We start from the raw sequence: 21,430 nt of genomic DNA, 5'->3' as shown, positions 1-21,430 counted from the left end.
AGATTTTCTCTCTGGTACTTATATTTTAAATAAAAAATATATGCATATGTTGTTTCATTGCACTTATCTGGGTTTTCATCTCAAAATGCAGCTGAAAATGAGAGCACACCAATCCAGCAATTACTGGAACACTTCCTTCGCCAGCTTCAAAGGTAGTAAACGTTTTTGTATCTTCAGCTGTGTTGGCCGTGTCTGGTGCATATTTGTATGTGTTACCTGGCAACTTCTTATCCTAGTTTTCTGCTTGAAAATAGTGCCTGGCAACTGACTGTTAAATATTTGTTAACCTTTGCAACCATGTCAGACCTGGTTGTTTTTAAAGATAAGTTTAGGATAATTATTACCAAGTTTGCAATTTTAGCATTGGGCAGGGAAATAAGTGTTTTGGGCAAATTATACATTGCCATTATAAATTGATTAAATATTAATTACTTAGTTTAGGGATTAAAAGCCAGGTACAACTGTACATTACTTTAAAAGATTGGACTGTTTTAGTTAAGTTTTGTTTTATTCAGTGTCCACTGTCAGATACAAAGCAAATTTAGACCTGGTTACTTGATAATCTCCTAAACTGGGAGAGGCATTATTTTATTGTTTTCTTAAACCTGCACCTCATGTTTAAAAAAAACATTCCTTTTTTGTTTTGTAGCAATAAGCTGAATTTGGAACCAATTTTTAAAAATTAAACATTGTATTTATTTTTAGAGGACTTTATGAATAAGAAGAATTGAGCTTTTTTTCCTCAGTGAAGCCAAAAGACCGAGTTGGAGTGTAGAGACACAGAAAACATAAAAGAATTAATTAAGATATACAAGAACTAGCTTGAATTGATCATTTGATCATTGAATCGAATTGAAAGACATTTTTAATGAAAATTTTCAAGAATTTATTTTTGAAATAAGTCTACATATGTGAAATCACAGTGCTCTCCTTTATCAGGAAATTTTTCAAACATGCATCTGTTTTATGAGAATGTTTTTAGTGGGTTTTGGGTTTTTAGTAGTACTGTTATGTTATTAATGTGATGCAAAACCAAGGATCGTTTTGTTTGCTGCCATAAATCTAAATTTATTTTTTTTATTTTTAGGAAAGATCCTCATGGGTTTTTTGCTTTTCCAGTCACGGATGCCATTGCTCCTGGATATTCCATGATAATAAAACACCCAATGGATTTTGGTACAATGAAGGAAAAAATTGCAGCAAATGAATACAAATCAGTCACTGAATTCAAGGTGAATTAATAAAGATTTAGATATTTCACAACTAGTAAGAAACTGAAGATTCTTTTTAACTGTAGATTAATAATGTAACTTTGTTACATTAAGTAATGCTCATTTTTTCAGAACTGAGCACTTTTCTGTGTTCAGTGTGTTACATATAATCTGTCAGATTCTACTGCAATCTTCTATAAATTACTATGGAAACCAAGAAGATCTTCTAAAGTTCTGTGGAATTTATGCTGCTAAACTTCAACAGGAGTAAGATTATCACAAAGACTTAAGCCACTGAGCTTTTTTTTTTTTTGTCCTTTTTTAAATCTAGACCTTGTTAGATTGATTTAAATGTAATTTGGACCTGTCTGCAAGAAACCTGTGGATTTACTGGAGCATCTTGTGTATGAGTAAATAGCAATTACATATTTTTTATCTTTAATTATTCTGGTTTTTATATAACTTCATTTGAAATTGTCTTCTGGCAGAAACTTACTTAGCAAGTTTATTTGCAGCTTAACTTAGTTAATAATCTTATTGTTGTAATAATTTATTAGATACATCATGGTTTTACAGACAGTGCAGTAAGACATTAGTATTACTAGCTCCTGAAGGAGAGGAGTTTTCCTTAACTGATTTGTGAAGGTCATGAATTATTAGCAGCTTTTGGAATTGCTTTTCCCTACGCTGATGTTGATATGATGGTAGCCTCAGCAGCAGAGCATTGGCTTGTTTCTCAGGGTTAATCTCTTTTTTTGAATGATCCGGCCACATGAGCAAAGACTGGTTTGCATTTCTTACAGATGCTTTGACAAAGATTATTGCTCTGTTTTGTTAAATATGCTATAGAGATTTATAGGAAATAGTGATAAAGGATTCATGATAGCGTTGCCATCAGCAATGCCTTCAGGTCTCTAAATTCTGTCTTGCTGGATTGTCTTATTCAACAGCTTGAAAGGGAAGTTTGGGTGGAGGCTCTCTGACTGTTAAGTAACAGGCAAGGTTGCAGTATTGAAACTGGTGGGATAGAAACCTAAAAAAAAAGAAAATTGCAATATTTTTTAGGATGACATTCTTTTTTTCTCGAGGACTTAGCTTCTGCTGGTAGTTGGAGGAGTGATAAAAGTTTACTTAAAGTCTGTCCATGTTAGAGCGAAAAAGGAATTGGACTCCCTTTCTAGATACATGAGGGTACATAATTACACAGAACTACAGAGCCATAACCTTAATACAGAAATGAAGTTAGTAGGTTTTTAACCTCTGAAACAAAGTCTGCTCAAAAGGTTACCTGTCTGATATAACTAGCTGAGGCTATTCACAAGACAATAAATAATCTGTCTAAGATTAGAGTCTGAAAGAACTCTGTCCTGCTTTTAAGAGGAGCAGTTTCTGCGCAACACTCATTCGTTTTGCTTCAGAAAAAAAGGGTCTGCTTCAAAGTTGGGCAGGCTGTTTCTACAGCACTTGCAAGGCCATCACTGGAAGTGTAGCTTTACATGCACTTCTTTGTCTGCTTCTTGGACCATAGTTTGCTTGTCTATGTCACCTTCTCAATTTCTGTCTTTGCGGTGGTCTTGGTAATTGGAGGCAGAGGGCTTGTAATGCTGTAAAAAGTCCCCTTGGTAGCTTGGTCCATTTAGTCCATTTGCTCCGCTTGGTTAAGGAGAAGATGTTACATTTGGCATTCAGGAAAGAGAGTGGTTTTTATAACCAATATCAAAGGAAACTGAGAATCTTGGAGAGGTAGAAGAGGCTCAAACCTTTGCAATTCTGCTTTTGGCTTGTGTTCATGAGCCTGCTCCTAGAATATTACTGTGTTCTTCAAAGAGCTGACAAGATGGAGTGGTATCTTCCAGTCATTTAACAAAGGACCTGAAATGTTGACAATTCTTTTGTCTTGTATTTTACAGGCCGATTTTAAACTGATGTGTGATAATGCAATGACTTACAACAGACCAGATACTGTTTATTACAAGCTAGCCAAGAAGATACTGCACACAGGCTTTAAGATGATGAGCAAAGTAAGAGACCTATTAAAAACAAAAAGCAGAAACTTTGGGGGATTTTATGTCACCATACTTAAAAAGGAGCAAAGTAACAATGATAAATGTTGTTTCATCCATCTGTGATGAATTACAGCAGTGCCAGTTAGTGCTGCTATATTTAACGGCTTGATGGCATTTTTGTTATAACCCAGTAATTTTTACTTATTTCTCAACCTTAACTGTACCACTGAAGTCTGTAAGAGCTTCTTTCATTGGAAGCAGTTAGAATCCACATATATTGAACTCTACTGAAAAATCCTACTTCTGGCTGAAACTTTGGAAGCAAGCTCTCATTTAAGTTTTATTTCTGTATAAACAGTAAAGCACTACGTTTTTGAAGGTATTGAGTGTTGGGGAGTTTTCAGAGGTGTCACAAATACTTTTTACTCAGATACAGTTGTTGGCTTGTTAAATGAAGGTTTTTTTGTGAGCTGCTCTGTATGTGCGTGTGTGTGTGTGTGTGTGCATTTGTTACAGTGATGGTAAGTTTGGTGTAAAATAGTTGTTTTTGCATATGCAGTTTGTTTGTTTGTTTGTTTGTTTCTCTCTTGATAGTTGGGCTGCAGAAATTCTGATGCCATGCTACCATGACCAAATCATGTTGCATCGCCATTGGAAACGAGACATTAAGAACAAAATAAGGCCATGGCCATTCCCATCCCATCCCATCCCATTATCATAGCATCTTGGCTATGAGGGAAAGGTTAAGTCCCTGCCGCTCTGTCCTTTCTGATTCTAGGAACGGCTGTTAGCTTTGAAGCGCAGCATGTCGTTTATGCAGGACATGGATTTTTCTCAGCAGGCAGCTCTTTTGGGTGATGAAGACACAGCAGTTGAAGAACCTGTTCCTGAAGTTGTTCCTGTACAAGCAGAGACTACCAAGAAATCCAAAAAGCAAAATAAAGAAGTTATTAGGTAAAGATTTTAATGGGCATGCTTACTGGTTTGTTGCAGTTTTTGTAGTATTACACAGCAGGAAAGAACTGAGGAAAAAAACTCAGCATTTTTCCTTGAGGTCCATAGGATAAGTGGGAATTTTATTGTATTTTATTTGTTTATTTGTAGAACTAGTTTAATAATCCAGTGATTTCTTACTTGAAGCAAACAATTCAAAAGATGACTGCATATTCTTTCAAACACTTCAAATTAATATCTATAGAGATATTTGCATTCTTCTTTTTACCTGTATTAAATAATGAGTGGTTTCTTCTTGTGATGGTTTAAAATGTTATTTTCTTATATGATATAGCTACAAATACCTTTTGCATTTTGTCCTTTTTTTTCCTTTCCTAAAGTAGTCTCATCAAAATGTAAGAGGTTCTTCCCAGGAGGGCAAAGTGGCCCCAGATCAGTGAGTGATTTTATTTAACTTTAACCTTGTCTGGCAGGTTATGAAAGTACAGGAGATTATTTCTGGAGCAGATAATAACATCCACCCAGTGAAATCTTATTAATCTTCTTGGTAAAATACATTGCTAATGCAATAGTAATCCTCCAGCTAATAGGTACCCCCATGTCACAAACTCATATTTTTATAACTAATATCTAATGTTAATAATTTTTTAATCTGAATTTAGTAAATTTATTTTATGAGATTTTAGCAGAAACCATGATATACAAGCAACTTATATTATTCAGTGTTCTTGCATAGGCATCCAAAGATAGACTGTGAATTTAAATTGTAAAGCATTATATCAGCTGAAATTTTATGGGAAAAAATATTGCAACAGAGCATCCCTAGTCATGTTGTAAGTAATCTGATCATGTAGATATGTTCTGCAGGTTTCTTTTTAAATCTTTAAAGTAAAAAAGTGAAATATACCTTGTTTCATGGTTTTTTTCATGCTCTGAAGTGAGCTTGATTTAGAGTTGTCATTAGCCACTTCTCATTTTTTACACTTCCAGCATTTTTGTAATCCTTATTGCTGATAGAAGGAGTGGTATTCTAATTTAGGGTTTTTTTTGGAAATAGAAGACAACATATATCTTCAAAAATAATTTTAAACAGTCATTATCTGTGGCGGAAGCTATTCTAATGATAACATACAGAAACTAATCTGTTCCTGTATCATAGAGAATTGAGAAGGTATAATTTGTCCTTTGTTTAATGGATTGTGGATAGAAATCAACTGAAAGCACCTTTTTGTAAACAAGTCTCGAGGGGGAGGTGCTTTGATTTTTGATTGTTCCTATATTTTTAGAAGGCACAATAGTTTGGTTTGTGTGGTGTCCAGCATTAATTCTTGCATAAACTCTGCCACAGGAGAGTTCTTTGTCACAGAACAAGAAATTGCCATCAACAAGAAACAGAGCAAGAGATTGCTACCTACATTAACACAGATGAGACAGTTAAAAATTATGACCTTTAATTTTGTCCTGGTACCAGTTTATCAGCAATCAGATGTAGTATAAATCTACTTTTCTGTTCTTCTCAATATCTGTATAACTCTAGTAGTTGAAATTAGTTTTTTTCTAAGTAACGTGAACTTGTAAATACTTGTGGTTTTGCATCTGTGGGATTGATACTGTATTTTTTGATGAACAATAAGACCTTCAGAGGGGAAAATCAAACCTAATAGCAGATATTTTTGCCTTCATATTTCATGGTTACAAACAGAAGAAGTTGAAGTCAATGTTTGCGAAGTGTTAAAGCAGTTTAGACCTCTGTATAGAGGAAGAAGTGACTTCATCACTTGAATATCCTAATGTTTACATAGTTTTTGAAAATTTTTTTTAGGATGTTACAATCTTCTGAACATTCTCTCAAAATTCTTGTCCTTTAAGTATTCTGTAGTGTGTGATAGAAAGTGCCAGTTGTTGAGGAGTTTCCTGCTGTGTAGACCATTTCTTGAAGATTCAATGAAACAAAATAGTATAACACGTTTGTCTCGGCATAGTATGATCCTGTGATATTTTTATTGTCTTTAATAGCAAAACTTACTTGTGTATCGGATCTGAATCTCTATACAGAGAGAAATTCTTAGCTAAGCAAATGGAAGAAGATAACCCAGGAGACAGAAATGGATTTGGTGTGAGGAGATGCTCTACCCAGTACCTAAGGTGTTTGGCCCTAGTGTCTAATGTCCATATAATGCCCTGAAATACTTTGATGTACAACATTTATTTTATATATGAAATATAATGAAGACTGCCGTATTCTATGATATCTTCACACTTCTCTTTATGATACTACCTTTTTCTGATTTTATGTGATAGCTGTGTCCTGTTCCATCCTTGGGTGTGCTTATTTGCTACGATTTTATTGGTTTGGAGCTCTAATGAAAAGGGATCTACTGAAAGAGAAATGTTAAATTCTGTAATTTCAGTTACAAGCAGTTTTGTGATTGATACAGATTAGGACTGCTAATTGCCAATACTGAAAACATAGGAATTAAAGGACTCCCTTTTAGACTGGGAGTTGGGTCCTACTTCTGCAAGAAGCTATATGACATAATCATCATAAATGCAGCCTGTTGGGTTTTTTCTCTGATAAGCAACAGTTTCTATCTCGCATTACATAATTTATATTCTGCATTTTCCTGTTTGTAATTTTTGAAAATAGCATATACATGCATGTGGGAGACTAAGGATGCATACAGCATTCACCTTGTATTAATGCCAGTTTTACTCCCAACCTCTGTTTTGTGCTTCATTTTATACTTTATTTTCATCAGGATACAGAAACTATTAAATTTTTGAAGTTAGTAATTTGGTAGTTCACAGCTTCTGCTGCAAAACTTCATAATATGATTATATGATTATAGTGATAATAATTGCCCTTAAATGCTGAAGTATACTGGCACTGGGAGAAGAGTGGGACTGATTGTTCTATTAAGCAAAGCCAAAATTCAGTCCTTTGTTTTAGCTTTTAATTGCTACAGCTCCTCTTCTTTTCTATTTTAGCTGCATTTTTGAACCTGAGGGGAATGCATGCAGCCTGACAGACAGCACTGCTGAAGAACATGTCCTGGCACTAGTGGAACATGCAGCAGATGAAGCTCGGGATAGGATCAATCGATATCTACCCAACAGCAAGGTCTACTGCACATGGCAGTTTGCAGTTCCAGTTTGTGCCTGACTATTGGATGCTTTGTTTCACGTTAGGAAACAGGCTTTACTGTTAGGCTGCCTGGGACTGGAGCATCTGGGATGTATGTTCTGTGTGGCATACTGATGCTGCTGTTGTCTATCTTTAGTAGCCACTGTAGGGGGTCCTAAGTGAATCTCAGGTTCTATCTTTGGAAATTCACTTGCAGGAAACAGTGAAATGTTGTTCCATCTTGAATTGCAGCCCTTAGCATTGAAAGTGATTAAATTAACACCACATTTCTCTTATTGTTGCCACCTCAGAAAAAGCAAACTATGGTGTAGGTTGAAGGGCGGTTAGGATTCCTCTTCTCTCCCCTCCTTTCCCCCCCCCCCAGGAATTAACATATTTTTAGTGTCAAATACTGTTTTTAATGAGGAGACTCTGTCAACTCTTGTAGTTTTGTATTTACAAGTAGTAGCTGTCAGCTGTAGCATGAGTACCAAATACAAAGATCTTTTATTGACTAGGTTTAGATAGCAAGTTTTGCAGTCCTGAATGTTATGCAGATGTTATTCCATGTATTTGGATTTTGTGCTCTTCCAAGGACAAGCTTGGTGGTGCTGTTGGTGCAGTTTTTTCTGAAGGATCAATTTTTTTAGCTGTGGGTCTTTTAGCTCTGTGATGATAGTGGTGGATTCCTTAATTTCCTTGTGGTAGGATTGGAGCGAATGCTCCAGGCATTCACTACAGATCTGTACTGAGATACATTTACTCTCTTTCCCTTGAATTTTATGGAGACTTATTCCCACCTTTGCTCCCATTTCTCATCTGTCACTCTTGTGGTCACTGCAGTCGAGAGAAGAATCAGGATGTGTCCACATCTGCATTTTCCACCTCTTTAAAAACTATTGCAGAAGAAACTTTACTTTGAAGCAAAAGTGGTGTTGTGTCTTCAAACTTAGATGTGCATTTCTTGGGCAGTGGCCCTGATTATGCAGTCAAATTAGGCTCAACTGGATTATGAAATAAAACTGCAAAGAATAGTGGGTGAAGGCTTAGTTTCAATGTATTTCTGTTTCTTTGGATAATGAGAAGACTTGCTAGAATTGAAGTCTATTTGAAACCTCCAAATTAAGAGTAGCTTTTTAAATCTCTTCAAAGCAATACCATTGACTGATGCAGTCAGTTCAAGGAAGTTTCTCAAGGTGTGCAGCTCTTAGTTGCTAAGGCTGTTAAGTCAGCTTGACAGCCCCACTGCATGTCCCACTGAATCTAGATAACCCTGGCATGTTCTTGGAATTCAGCCATTGTTAACTTTTGCCATTACTTGAAGAGATTGTTCTTGTTCGTTATCTTTCCAGCACCTCTCACCTCCATTTTTATTGTATGCCAGTATTAGCTTTGGCTTCCTGTACGGAGAGAATTTTAAACTTTTTCAGATGGAGTGGGTTATAAAACAAAATAGGAGAGATTTGTTATTCATTTCCTCAGAAGTATTTACTAATACTTGTGTAGGGAGAGAGCAGTTTTCATTTTCCCTTTATACAGAGAGGTTACAGTGTTTTTTTCCTCAATTCATGTGTAGTTGGTTTCTGACATTAGCTTTGCTTGTTGCATCAGATCTGGCTCTAACTTTATAGACCCTGGTGTGCTATGCTGTCTTTCACATCTGTCTTTAGCATAGTGTATTAATAAAAGTACTTCTATTTAGAGAAAGTTGTGGGTGAGACATGAAAACAAGCAGTTCAATCTATATTTGAAAATAAAGCAGTGACTTTGTTTGGGGATGGGAGTTACAGATCTGCTTCTAAAAACAATGTGTGTTGTAGACTTTGCAGTCAGAAAGGCTGGTCTGTGCAAATGACAATGGAATTGGGTTTATCTTGAGTGAAAACTTTAGATCTGTCTTAGAAAGATGAATAGGGCATTGTATATATGATGTATGAACTTCTAAGTCTTGTGTTCTGAAGCACTGGCTAAGTGGTGTTAAATAGTTGTGACCCAAGGTTCTCTATGAGAAAGGGAATACCAAAGTGCAGTGCAATGCAGCTAAAAATGGTTTTTATAGTTTTCTCTGTAAACAGGCAGCTCCTTCTTTGAGTGTGAACAGTTTCGAATGATTCTTCCTGTATCTCTCTGGTTCTGTTCACAGATTGGTTATCTGAAAAAAAATGGAGATGGAACTTTATTATTTAGTGTAGTAAATTCATCTGATCCAGAAGCAGAAGGTAAAAGCCACACTCTTTCAAGCAAACGTTTCTAGTCTTGAATGTTCTAACAGATTTTGAAGTCTTAACTGTAGATACAGATCCTGTGTAGTATAGATGAGTTTAAAATTGTTTTTAATTTTTCAAAAATTTTTATTCTTTTCCTTAATTATTTCCCAAACCATTTCCCCAAACACCCCAAAGGTGTTTCTGTTTGCCTTTCATATTTTCACTCTTCAGATGCTTTGTTTTACTACTGATGCCAATAGTGAGAAGATAAAATAATATCTCCTTATAAGCACTACACATTGCTACAACTTTTTATAAAGAGCTTGGAAGACAAGCTTTTACTACAAGTACACTGTAGTGTTAATACCTAATGACAATAGGTGCACGAAGATACTGTGATTCTATGTAAATGTGCAACGCACAGATACAAATTTAGAATAATTTTTTACCTCTTTATTACCTAATTTAAATCATTAGCTAAATTTCAGTTTTAAGTTTATGAGGTTTTGCTCAGTTTTTTCTTTAGTTCCTTGATCTTTTCTCTTTTGGTTTTTTTTTTGTTCTGTTACTATGATGTTATTTATATTGCTTTATGCTTTTCCTTTGCTTTAATTTCAAGCTCAAGATGCAGAACTATTGAAAATTTGTAATGAATAAAATGCCATCGTTTTTTGGAGCATTATGTTGATTTGGCACATCCTTCTCTGCACCTTTTGAGATTAGAATTTTTTCACAGCTTTCCTCTTGTTTCACTGATGAATGCTTTTGACTAATCACATTGAGAGACACAAGCCTGCTAAATTCTTTTTCATCTGGTAGTAAATTTTTCTGGAAAGAAATGAAATTGAGTATTTTGGCTGCTATCATGCCTATTACGTATTTCTAAAAAAAAAAAAAAAAGAAAAAAAGGTGATTTAATGCCTCTGAATTTATGCCACTGAAAATTTAAAGAGTGATGGTAATCCATTTCCATAAACTAACAACCACTTAGTCATAAGAGACTGCAAGAGACTGCTTTTATCACTTTGGTAATATCTGGATCTTGAAGGTTTGTGAATCAGCTACTAAAATAAATACAGATGCTGCTGTATACTTTAAAAGTGAAATCACTTAAGTATGCCATAGATCTTATGAATATGACATAGAAGCATATTTATAGCTTGTGCTTGAAATTTAAATTGAGAACCTGAATTACAGTACCTACCCTTAATGTATAGTTTAAAAAAACATTTTGTTTTTATGTTAATTACAGCTCTAAAATAGCAAATTCTAATTATTTGTCATAAATTGTAAACATGAAATGCTTTTCTAAGCCTTCTTTTAAATCAAATTATTAGAGGAAGAAACTCACCCAGTGGATCTGAGTTCACTGTCAAGCAAATTATTACCTGGATTCACTACACTGGGCTTCAAAGATGAACGAAGAAATAAAGGTAATTACCAAAAATCATGTTTTAACTTTGTGTTTATTAAATGCTAAAGCAATTACTTGATATAAAATAATTTTGGTTTATACCTGTTTATACTATGAAAGTTCTCTTGGTTATTTCTATTATATATAATAATTCCATTAACAGCAGAATGCAGCTTTTTTTAAATTGAGTATTTTGCTTATTAAGTGTAACTTAATTAGCGGTTATGTATTAATATTTTACCTTAGTGTTATAGCCACACTAGTAGATTTCCAATAATGGTAGTCCATTTCCTCTGGGAGAAATAGTTTTTCCATAGTAATTACACTTATGGTTGAAAAACAACTTCCAGTCATTTGCATTTTTGCAACATATGACAAAGATTTTGCAGACTGTGGATTTTTTTTCCCTGGTATTATTGACAGTTTTTAATAGTTTCTAATCTGCTGTGCAGAAACTGACTGGCAATCAACATGTAGATGCACACAAAATGTAGAAATATAAAAGGGAATGTGACCCTGAACTTTTTTCTTCTCGGAGTGGGGTGGATAAGTTAATTCTTGATATTTCAGTAGTATAAATATGTTTGTTTATATGGTTAAAATAGTGCTGATTCTAGAGTCTGGAAGTGTCCTTGAGACACTGCTCTTGCTTTCAGTTGGAGGAAAAAATACACGGCACTTTCTGTATCTGTTTCAGAAAATATGATTTTTTTTGTTTTTTTCCCAAATGATTACCTGTGCTAATCATTTGTTGTGTCTTTTACCTGTGTAGTAACCTTTCTTACCAGTGCCAATACAGCACCCTCCTTGCAAAACAACTCTATATTTCATGATTTGAAACCAGATGAGATGGAGCTCCTATACTCAGCATATGGTGATGAAACTGGGATCCAGTGTGCCTTAAGGTAAGGTCTTCCTTATTAGGAAGGCTAACTTCTCGTAGCAATTTTTTGCAAAGCAATTTAGACTAGATCTCAACTAAGAGCCTCCAAATCCTGATTTTTTGCTAAAACTTATTTTTTAAAAAAACTTATTTTTAAAATAAATCACTGTAAAATATGAAGCTACCTTTCATCATTCTTGGCTTGTTTGGTTTTTTTTAGGTTGTTTGTTTGCTTTTGGATTTTTGGAGGTGGGGAAAGTTTTGGGGGCTTTTCCCATTTGGCCTTTGAAGCTATTCTATTTTATTGCAAGGTTGTTATGGATCTTGTTATTAGGGTCTTTAACCACAGTGTATTATAGGTTGCCACAGATTTCGTGTTACCCAGCAGTAAGTAATTTTAAAAGGCAAGTAATATATTTCAGTGGCTTTAAAACAATTATGTTTTTCTAATGGGTTTCAAAAGAGTTCATGTTACTTGAAAGGAAAAATGCCGTTTATCATTAAATTGTTGATCTTGGAGGGAAAGAAAAAATCTCAAGCTTTTTATCTTCCATGTTTTGTTTTTTAACCCACTACCCTACCATCAGTGATAGCTCAAGACAAAATTTGCTGGTACTTGTGAAAAACAAGTTGTAGACCTACTTTACTATTAAAGTAAAAGAAAAAAGCTCTATGTCCTGGCAACCTTAATTGCTTTCCTGAAGAAGCATAAAAGAGTTAAAGGAAAAAGAAAATGTAGGTGTAACTCAGTGTGTATTTGAAAAAACATTTTAAGTTGAAGTAGTTTTTATGAAACTAAATGTTTTCTGTAATGCTTATCTCAATTCCTGCTAGCTTACAAGAATTTGTGAAGGATGCTGGAAGTTACAGCAAGAAAATAGTTGATGATCTTCTGGACCAGATCACTAGTGGTGACCATTCCAAAACTATTTATCAGCTAAAGCAGGTGTGTCCTGGGTGCACTGAAGTGTCACAAATTCATCAGAGTAAGAATGAACCTATTAGCCGTTTAATGCTGTGTGAGATGCTTTGTTTTCCACTGCCAGTTTGAGCAGTGCAAGCCTAGCTGTTCAAGCAACCATAAACCAAATTAGAGACTGAATTAATCAACGAAGGAGGAATCCTTTTCTCTGGCTAGGTCAGTTCTCCAGTGTGGTTCACTGTGTGACTGTAGAATGGAGGAAACATGAGATGCAGCATAGCAGGGTCCAACCAACTGGATGGAGTTTGGGCAGCCTTGTCACTCAAGTCATGTCAATGTCATGACTTAGATACAGACTTCTGAGTTATGTTGCAATCCTTTCGTTAAAGTTTTGGGTTTTTTCTTAACTGAAAAGCACAATATATTTCTCATGGAAGGGTTAGTTATTTGGAACATGGAAGTAAAGTTAAAAACAGAGTAATTGCCACTGTACCAGGTGTCTGTTACCCACCAGTGCTAAATTTTACATTCATGTAGTGTGTCTACAGGGAAAGCTTTTAACTTATTTCCAAAAGTACTTTCCTGAAGAGATGCATACTGAGATTGGAAAAGAAAGTTTTCTCAAAAATGTGTATGGTTCTAGTGAGAATGTTTGCATTCCCAAGACAAAATAAGCTAAAAAAAATGCAAATTTTCTGAAGATAAATTTCATGTTGTCTTCACTTTGAAAGATGGTCTTAGTTTGAAATAATTGTCTGCTATTTAAAATGCTGACACTCTGAAAGATTGAAGAATAAAGAAAGGGAGGCAGGGTGGGAAGATGGAAAGTACTTAGGCTTCCTGACATAGTGGAAATGAGATTATGCTACATCTTTGCAGACTTAGAAGTGGAGTAGGGTGAGTGGTGTTTGGAAATAAGGAGACAATAGAATGGAAAACACTGACAGTAATTTAGAATTTTCTGAGTGCTTTTTGCCTACGGAAACAGGTGGTACAAATAACAGGAAGAAATGTAAAGGATTAGTTCAAAAAGTTAAAACCCAATATTTTGAATACTTTTCTACATATAGAAACGTGTGTATGCAACATAGTCAACTTAGCATTAAAATAAAATGTGCCTTTGCCTTTTACCATGTTTTTGTATGAATGTCGTTCCAGGTGAGAATTTCTGAGGACCTTCCAAATGATCAATGGCTATTTACACTTGAAAATGCTGTTTAGTTGTGACATATATGGATATACACTGATTTTACACAATTACATGTGTTTCAGTGATCATATACATGGTGTTCTATGCTTGAGCATTTTGTACTGCTGCATTTCAGTAAGAATTAGTATCTCTGGAATTACAACTGTGAATGATTTGTGATCAGAAGTTACTGAAGTAATGACAAAGATACTGCATTTGAATATAAAGTTTATGAGCAGAAGAAGTAGTATAAGGGGACTCAAAGATTAGTTAAAATATAATATTAAAATATTTAAGAACAGCAACTGTTGCATTCTAATTATGTTACAGATATGTGAAAAAGTCAGCTGTCTCTAGCCTCCTTTTGTGTGTGGTTTGACTATGCTTGAGATGGTACAAGAAAGATGTCTTTCATATGTGTTCAATATAAGCAGTTATTGGTATTCTTTCATTCCAGAGGCGAAACATCCCAGTAAAACCACTGGATGAAGTTAAAGTAAGTTATGCTAATACTCTCTTTGTTTGGGGTTTTTAACAGGGAAAAGGGTTTTGGCGTATAAAGTAGAGAAAGTTGCGTTCTCTGAGCTGGCAACATTCCAATTCTTTATTTTATTTAATGTGCCTCTGTTCTGTACAGTAATACAGAAAAGATTGATAAGTGGAGTATATGAGAAAGGAGAGGCTTCAGGTTATTTCTGGAGAGGCTGTCCTGGTTAGTTACAAATTGGTGGCATGACTGTTTATGATTGCCCTAGAGAAGAACTGGTCTTTAGTTTTTTGTGAGGGTTCTACTCAAACATCACAGAATGTGGCAGTTTTCAGTGATGGTCCAGAACCTCATTGTGGAAAACCAGTAAATTACACAAACATTCTCAGGGAACATCCTTAGTAAATATAAGCTATGAAATGCTAAGATCTAAAGTATTTCTTTGTTATTTAGGTTCTGCCAGTTCTTATAAAGGAAGAACACAAGTTGCGCAATACCTGTCTGGATTCTTCCAAACAAATTATGGTAAAATGGCTGGGGGGTAGGGGAGGGAAACAACAAGGGAAAAACGGAAACAAAAAAGTATTATTGAGACATTACTTTGTTTCAGTGCACAATCTGAGGTAGAATATTACATTATCTGGAATAAGGTTGCAGTACTGAAAATGAATTCTCTGATATTCAGTCTGTTCTCATTTGTGGCTTTATTGTTCTTCAGCTTATTTCAGCATGCATCACTAAATCTCAGAGGCAGAAAGATCACATAGGAATTTGAAAAAGATACTTCATCTGCTGATCAATATTTGAGGTTCACCCTGCTGTAAAATTGGAAAAAAACCCATTAATATTAATCAGTTTTACCATATTCATTGAAAATTACTATTAGACAGGATGGGTAAATAATACATATCTTATGCTTTTACAGCTATCTTTCTTTAAGTTGTACTGGTTTTATCTTGCAAATTATTTGTGACGACAGAAGATATGCACTACATTCCATGCAATTCACACAGAAATTATATGGATCACATTATAGCAACTAAAAAAAAATCATAGTTTTATAAATATTCCTTATGTTTTGTGGAAAGGTGTGAATTTCTCTAGGTGACTGGTTAAATTATTTTATGTACATGCTAGGTTTCATTTTCATATTTCTAAAAGATAATATCTGGTTGTATATTTACCTGAGTGTCTCATTTCTTCTGCTGGATCAGGCATCCTCAGAGATTTCCCTTAGAACAGGTTTTGAAGCTTAGTGACTCTGATTTCTTCCTTTGTGGCATTACATTAGCAATATTGCAATGGGTGCAGAAAGAAAGGGAGTTGCAGAGTGTAGGCTGTATTTCATTATCCAGATGTATAGGAAAAATACTAGAGCAGCCAGTTCCAGCTGATGCTGTGAAGAAGGAGGCCCACTGTACAAAAAAATTTCACTAAATCCAATGTTCACATATGGAGAAGATGGGGGACACTGGTCATACTTCCATCTGCTAGGGTTCTACCATGAGACAGGGATGAGTTGAGTGTGTAATTGAGTTTCAGCAGTCCTGGATCATGAGATAAAAGACTTGGACTACTGTGCACATCCCTGGCCGTTCGTGTCCAGGAATCTTTTTGAGCTGTCTCTGAATTTCAGGTTAGTCAAGATGGTTATGGATGCTCCAGTCTCAGATGTTGAGATAATACTTCTGAGAGAATGGATTTGTGCATTAAACTTGGTGAAGTTAACATCACAGCTTGTCACTCTTGCTAATCTTTCTGTTTCTTGTATTTTAATAGGTTGGAGAATCTGCTGGAGACAGTAACACTTCTGATTTGGACTTTCTCTCCATGAAGCCATATTCCGATGTATCTCTTGATATTTCTATGTTAAGTTCGTTAGGTAAGTAGCTAAATATACAAGACATCAGTTATGGTTTAGTTGTACCATTTAGAGAAAATGACAGCAGGATTTGCTAAGATTAAAAAAAGGGTTTGAAAAGTAGTAATAAATATACATTTGACTGTGGTAAGAAGTCTAGGGCTGATAAATGAAACCTTGCTCTGTTTTTCCTTTCCTCTGTTTTTCCATGTGTTATACAAGTTAACTTTTCCTGTACAACTGAAGAAAACAAAGTATTTGTACCTCACTATTTTGATAGTTTTGCTTGTATTTCTTGTGTTCATAGTAATATAAATTTTAAGAATCAGTCTGAAGCTTTCACTCTGAAATTATATTGCTTCATATAATGTCTTTTAAAATAACTTGGGAATTAGGTAAGTATGTGAAACCTGATCAAATTGCTACTTGGAATATCCCAAAACAAAAGTGAGAAGAAACTTCTGGCCCTGGATAGACTTTATCTTCAGTTGCGTGAAAGAATTTGGATACTGTTTTAAATACATGACTTTGATAGTTATCTTGTAAATACCACAACAGGTATTGTTACCATTTCTGCAGGCAGCTGAGCTAGTCAAATGTCTTCAAAAATGTCATCCAAGCAAACAACTTGCTTATGTTTTTAGGTACTTTTAGTTCTGAATGTGAAAGAGGCCAAGCTATCTATTATAAAACAAAACCAAACTAATTGAAGGCTTAAAGGGAAAAAAAGATTTCTACAAATTTCTCACATAGGTGCAGTTTGAAAAGCAATTGTAAGCTCTGATTATGCTGTCTCACTCTAATTTTATTGCAGTTCAGTAAAAAATGAATAAATATCCATTTTATAGATAATGTTTAGACATATCAGTGTTATTATAAATTTCATGCACCACTTCTTCTTTGGCCTTCCTGTAAATAGTCATACTGCTAGATTAATTGGCTTCCAGAGAGAGTTTATGAAATTACTTCTTATCATAATTCTTGCAAAATTAACATTTAAGAAAGAGAAGGGAAGGAGTTTATCTTCCTGTTTAAAGTTAAGGGAATTTTTTTTAGGTCTTCATATGAAAGAATAGCATATTTTGGCACATATGTCCAGTTCTTTCCAATTTCACAATTTAATTTTACTTACTACAAAATCAATGTAGCTGGAGAAGATACTCTTCTTAGAACCTTCTGTGATGGGGATATCTATGCCTCCATAGATTTCATGTTCTGTTTTAATTGTATTTTGAGTTCGATATTTAAATTATCTGCTTGCTGACTCTGTTTTGCCACAAACTAAATGTGTTATTTACTGTGAGGGTGGTGAGGCACTGACGCAGTTGTGTCAGTTCTGGGTTCCCCATCCCTGGAAGTGCTCAAGGTCAGGTTGGATGGGGCTTTGAGCAACCTGGTCTGGTGAAAAGTGTCTCTGCCCATGGCAGGGGAGTTGGAATGAGATGGCCTTGAAGGTCCCTTCCAAACCAGGCCAGTCTGTCCATATCTGGAATTTCACAGCTAAGGGAGACAAATTAAGCTCTTAGTGTTTAGATACTGGGAGTCAGTTCAGTTTCAGCCATTGCCTTGTGGCACTTTCCTTCATCTTCCAATATTGCACAGGTCTGCAGCTGTTGCTTTTTAGAAGTGCAAGGGAAAATGCAAGATTGAGGTAATTTTTGTATAGACAATGCTTGTGTTAATTAAGTTTAGAATTTTTTTATAGTGACTTGGTAATTCATAGGTCAATGTACATGTGCTAATTATGGGTTTTGGTTGGTGGCTCTTAGGAAAAGTGAAGAAGGAGCTTGATCATGATGATAACCATCTACATCTAGATGAAACAACTAAACTGCTCCAGGACCTTCATGAAGCTCAGGCTGACAGAGTGGGATCCCGGCCATCATCCAATTTGAGTTCCCTCTCCAATACCTCTGAAAGAGACCAACATCATCTTGGTAAAGTTAGCTGTGTCACAGAAGTTCCAGTACTTGTGCTCTATTTGGAATTGGTTTAAACTTACATTGTAATTTGTATGAATCTTTGTGGAAAACTACTCTGATAAAACAGTGTGATGACTGATCATGTTTTAATTTTTAAATATGCCTGGCAGAGATAACTAACAAGACCTACTTTGAACCTCCAGAACTAAGACCACTAATTGTAATTTCCTATTTTTTGATTAGATGTGATTGAAGTAATTGTGAAGTAAATTGATAATTCAATGTCAAATTCCTATAAGCACTTGCATTTGATGCCTTCAGCTACACTAAGGAGTATATAATGATTATTTTACTTCAGCATAGTTGTATTCAGCAAGTAACGAGTGGGATTCTACAACAGCATTTCATTGTCAACTGTAAAATTCAGTGATAAGACAGGATGATAGCATAACATACTGCTTAACAATTTGGTGCCATTTCTGAGAAGGTAGAAGATGTTGGATGCATGATACTCAGTTACATTTCATATAATTAACTCAGAGCAATCAACTCAGAGTAATAGCATAATGATTACTATTCCAAATATTTAAGTTACCAAGAATCTTGTGATTTCTTTTTCATAATCTCCTTTAAATATCATTTAGATGTCTGTCTTACTTTAGAAGTCTAAAAGAAGCATGTGAAATAACCATCCTGTTTATATGTATAAATATCTCTAAATTTTTTCTGTACTTTTAAAGTTTTGATTTTTTTTCCCCACACTCAACAGGAAGCCCCTCTCATATGAGTGTTGGAGAACAGCAAGACATGGTTCACGATCCCTATGAATTTCTTCAGTCTCCAGAAACCTCAAATGCTACTAGTAACTAATCTGACATGTGCTATATTTATTTTGTATTTTAATTGTATTATGTTTTTATAAAGTTTTTGTCCATGACAGAAACTGCATTTTTGTCCTCTTTTCTATGAGGATTGCTGTATAATATTATCATGTATACAGGATTAAACAAGCAAACATATGAAAACCCCAACCCCAAACTAATTAGTGCATCATGCTTTTAGCAATGTACCAAGAACTGCTTTCATTTTGTTTGTTAAGGGAGAGTGTTATTTACTGGTGTGTGAATCTTGACTGAAAAGCAGCAAATAATGTGTTAGAAAAATTTATATTTTATAGACACTGAAAAGTGATAATTTTCCCAGAATCATGGCAACAGTCGTTAAATGTTTGCAGTACAATTATCAACTAGTTCTGTAGATAATTGTTCTGTTATCTACTGTTCAGGTTAAGACCTGAACATCTCCAAGGAAGAACAAAGAACTGCATGAATCAGGATCATTAATTGTGTTTTCCATCTCCAAATGCTAATAATCTGTAGAAATTGTTGAAAACATTTTCCCATCTTTTAAAATCTTTTTTTAATCACTGCAGAGAGCATTTAATTTGAGAGTAGCAGTACTTGGTAGTTCCAGTAGAATGCTCATTTACAAAACTCCTACCCTGGATTTGAGAAAGATGTTTTCGTGATTCCTTGTATCTTGAAACACAAAGAAAAGATAATACTTGTATTTTTTAATATGATGTGTATATCTCATAGGGTGAAAAAAATTCTGGATAAAGTGTGCTTTTCAGTAATTCCAAAATAAAACTTTTTTAATACATCAATACTGAAACTGAGGGGTTTTGTACTATTGCTATTTGCAAGCAGAAAAATGTTATGAATTTACATTATTTTGTAAATATTAATAAAAATAGAAAAGCAGTTTTGATGTATAGCAAATCTGTTGTTCTTGCCAGGGAGAAGTTTGCTTTCTTATACTAAGTCTGAAATACTAAAGAGTTCTGGGTTGAATTCATGTGCTACTTCAAGAGATTAATTTCATCATGCCACATGTAGCTATAAACGCAAAAAACATTTAGTTTCAGTAACCTCCTCAGTTTTTAGGAACCATTAAGGAAGTCAGATAACTGGTAGTAAAGTCTTGATAAATTCTAAATAAGATGATTTCTTCATTCCAAGTGGGAGTGCTGAAGGAAGAATACAGCAAGGTTTTTCTGTCTGGGAGTTGTTAGGAGTGTGTGTGGCACTGTGCTTGGGCTCCTTTGCTGTTCCTGCATTCTGGCGCATCATGACCGGGGGTTCTTGGGAGTGACATGGATGATCTGCTGCCCTGTGGCAGGAGTGTTGGTGAGGATTTGCATGGACACACAGCCTTGTGTCGGTTTGCAGCTTCCCAGAACGATTTCAATTGAAAAGTGTCTTTAAATCTAACGTGCTTTTGATCTCTAGTAAGTCTGATTTCTCATGCAGTAAATAAAAATTGATTCTTGTAATAGACCCTAAATTATAGTTACAGTTGGTGAGGAAATCTTTATTGAAACACTTGCTGTTGAATTGCCTGTTGTAGCTCTTGAATAAAATTCCACAGGAGAATGTTTAAAATACCCTTCTAGATGAATGTGCTGGTTTGTTCTGGTTTTTCTTTGAGCTGCAGTGTTTACTACTGAAGACTGAAATAATGTGCAGTATCTTATTTGATACCTTCACCTTGGATTTCAGGCAGAATGCATTCAAACTCTGTTAAATTCTGTAAATCAGCCTTTATGGCTCCATGAGCTTGTTGTATAAAAGGCTAGATGTTGTTTGCATCATTATTGTACTAGAGAGCACTTAGTGCCTGAGGAAGGTTGCTTATTTATTCAGCCTATCTGGCCCTTAAGCAATGTTAGTTATGCACAGCAATCTCCAGCCGCTGGTCCATGGGTGCTGGACAATCCTTTCACTAGGCCTACTGCCTGCATTCCCCAGGGAAAAAATGCTTTTAGGACAAAACTTCTTCCTGGAAGCAAATATAAATGTTTTTGCTGTGATGCCTTCTCAAAAGTGGCAGACATTGACTTGTAACCTGTTTGCTGAATGTACTGAGACACATGATTAGGCTCACTAAATGCCACAAGAAAAGCTTTCATGTTTCTTTGAGAAATCTCATTCTTCTAAATTTTATAGAAAGATTGGACTCTTGAGTTTGCTGTCTCTGGTAAAAAAATGCTAAAATTTTAAAGTAAGTGGTTGAAGTAATGTCTTTCAGTCACTTGTTTGTCACAGGGCATTTTTACTGATTCTTGTGCTAAAAGAGAATCTCTTGCTCCTCTTTGTTGTTAGTGTATGTGCCTGTGCTCGTACCAGTGGTACACTGTTGCATCTTCCAAATGATTCTGGTTTATTTGAAAAGAAGCCTTAAGAAGAAA

General features: G+C 35.0%; 1 protein-coding gene across 6 annotated transcripts in view; it reads left to right on the top strand.

The window, feature by feature from the left end:
• BRD9 (bromodomain containing 9) overlaps positions 1 to 21,430 on the top strand; it is a 26,046-nt gene extending 4,616 nt beyond the window's left edge. The window contains exons 4-18 of one of the 6 annotated variants that reach the window (XM_038128027.1): positions 92 to 152; positions 1,088 to 1,232; positions 3,122 to 3,232; positions 4,059 to 4,171; positions 6,227 to 6,316; positions 7,160 to 7,292; positions 9,439 to 9,514; positions 10,840 to 10,935; positions 11,689 to 11,821; positions 12,634 to 12,745; positions 14,368 to 14,406; positions 14,851 to 14,922; positions 16,177 to 16,279; positions 18,028 to 18,195; positions 18,950 to 21,430. In XM_038128027.1, coding sequence (XP_037983955.1) covers positions 92 to 152; positions 1,088 to 1,232; positions 3,122 to 3,232; positions 4,059 to 4,171; positions 6,227 to 6,316; positions 7,160 to 7,292; positions 9,439 to 9,514; positions 10,840 to 10,935; positions 11,689 to 11,821; positions 12,634 to 12,745; positions 14,368 to 14,406; positions 14,851 to 14,922; positions 16,177 to 16,279; positions 18,028 to 18,195; positions 18,950 to 19,050 — 1,553 coding nt within the window. In that variant the 3' untranslated portion in view covers positions 19,051 to 21,430. Of the gene's footprint in view, positions 1 to 91; positions 153 to 1,087; positions 1,233 to 3,121; positions 3,233 to 3,995; positions 4,172 to 6,226; positions 6,317 to 7,159; positions 7,293 to 9,438; positions 9,515 to 10,839; positions 10,936 to 11,688; positions 11,822 to 12,633; positions 12,746 to 14,367; positions 14,407 to 14,850; positions 14,923 to 16,176; positions 16,280 to 18,027; positions 18,196 to 18,949 lie in introns of all 6 variants that reach the window. The other 5 variants (XM_038128026.1, XM_038128025.1, XM_038128030.1 and 2 more) reach the window with 5 other exon arrangements.

The sequence above is a fragment of the Motacilla alba genome, chromosome 2, assembly GCF_015832195.1.
Source record: "Motacilla alba alba isolate MOTALB_02 chromosome 2, Motacilla_alba_V1.0_pri, whole genome shotgun sequence".
Taxonomy (NCBI): Eukaryota; Metazoa; Chordata; class Aves; order Passeriformes; family Motacillidae; genus Motacilla; species Motacilla alba.
This window is presented reverse-complemented; position numbering and strand designations above follow the sequence as displayed.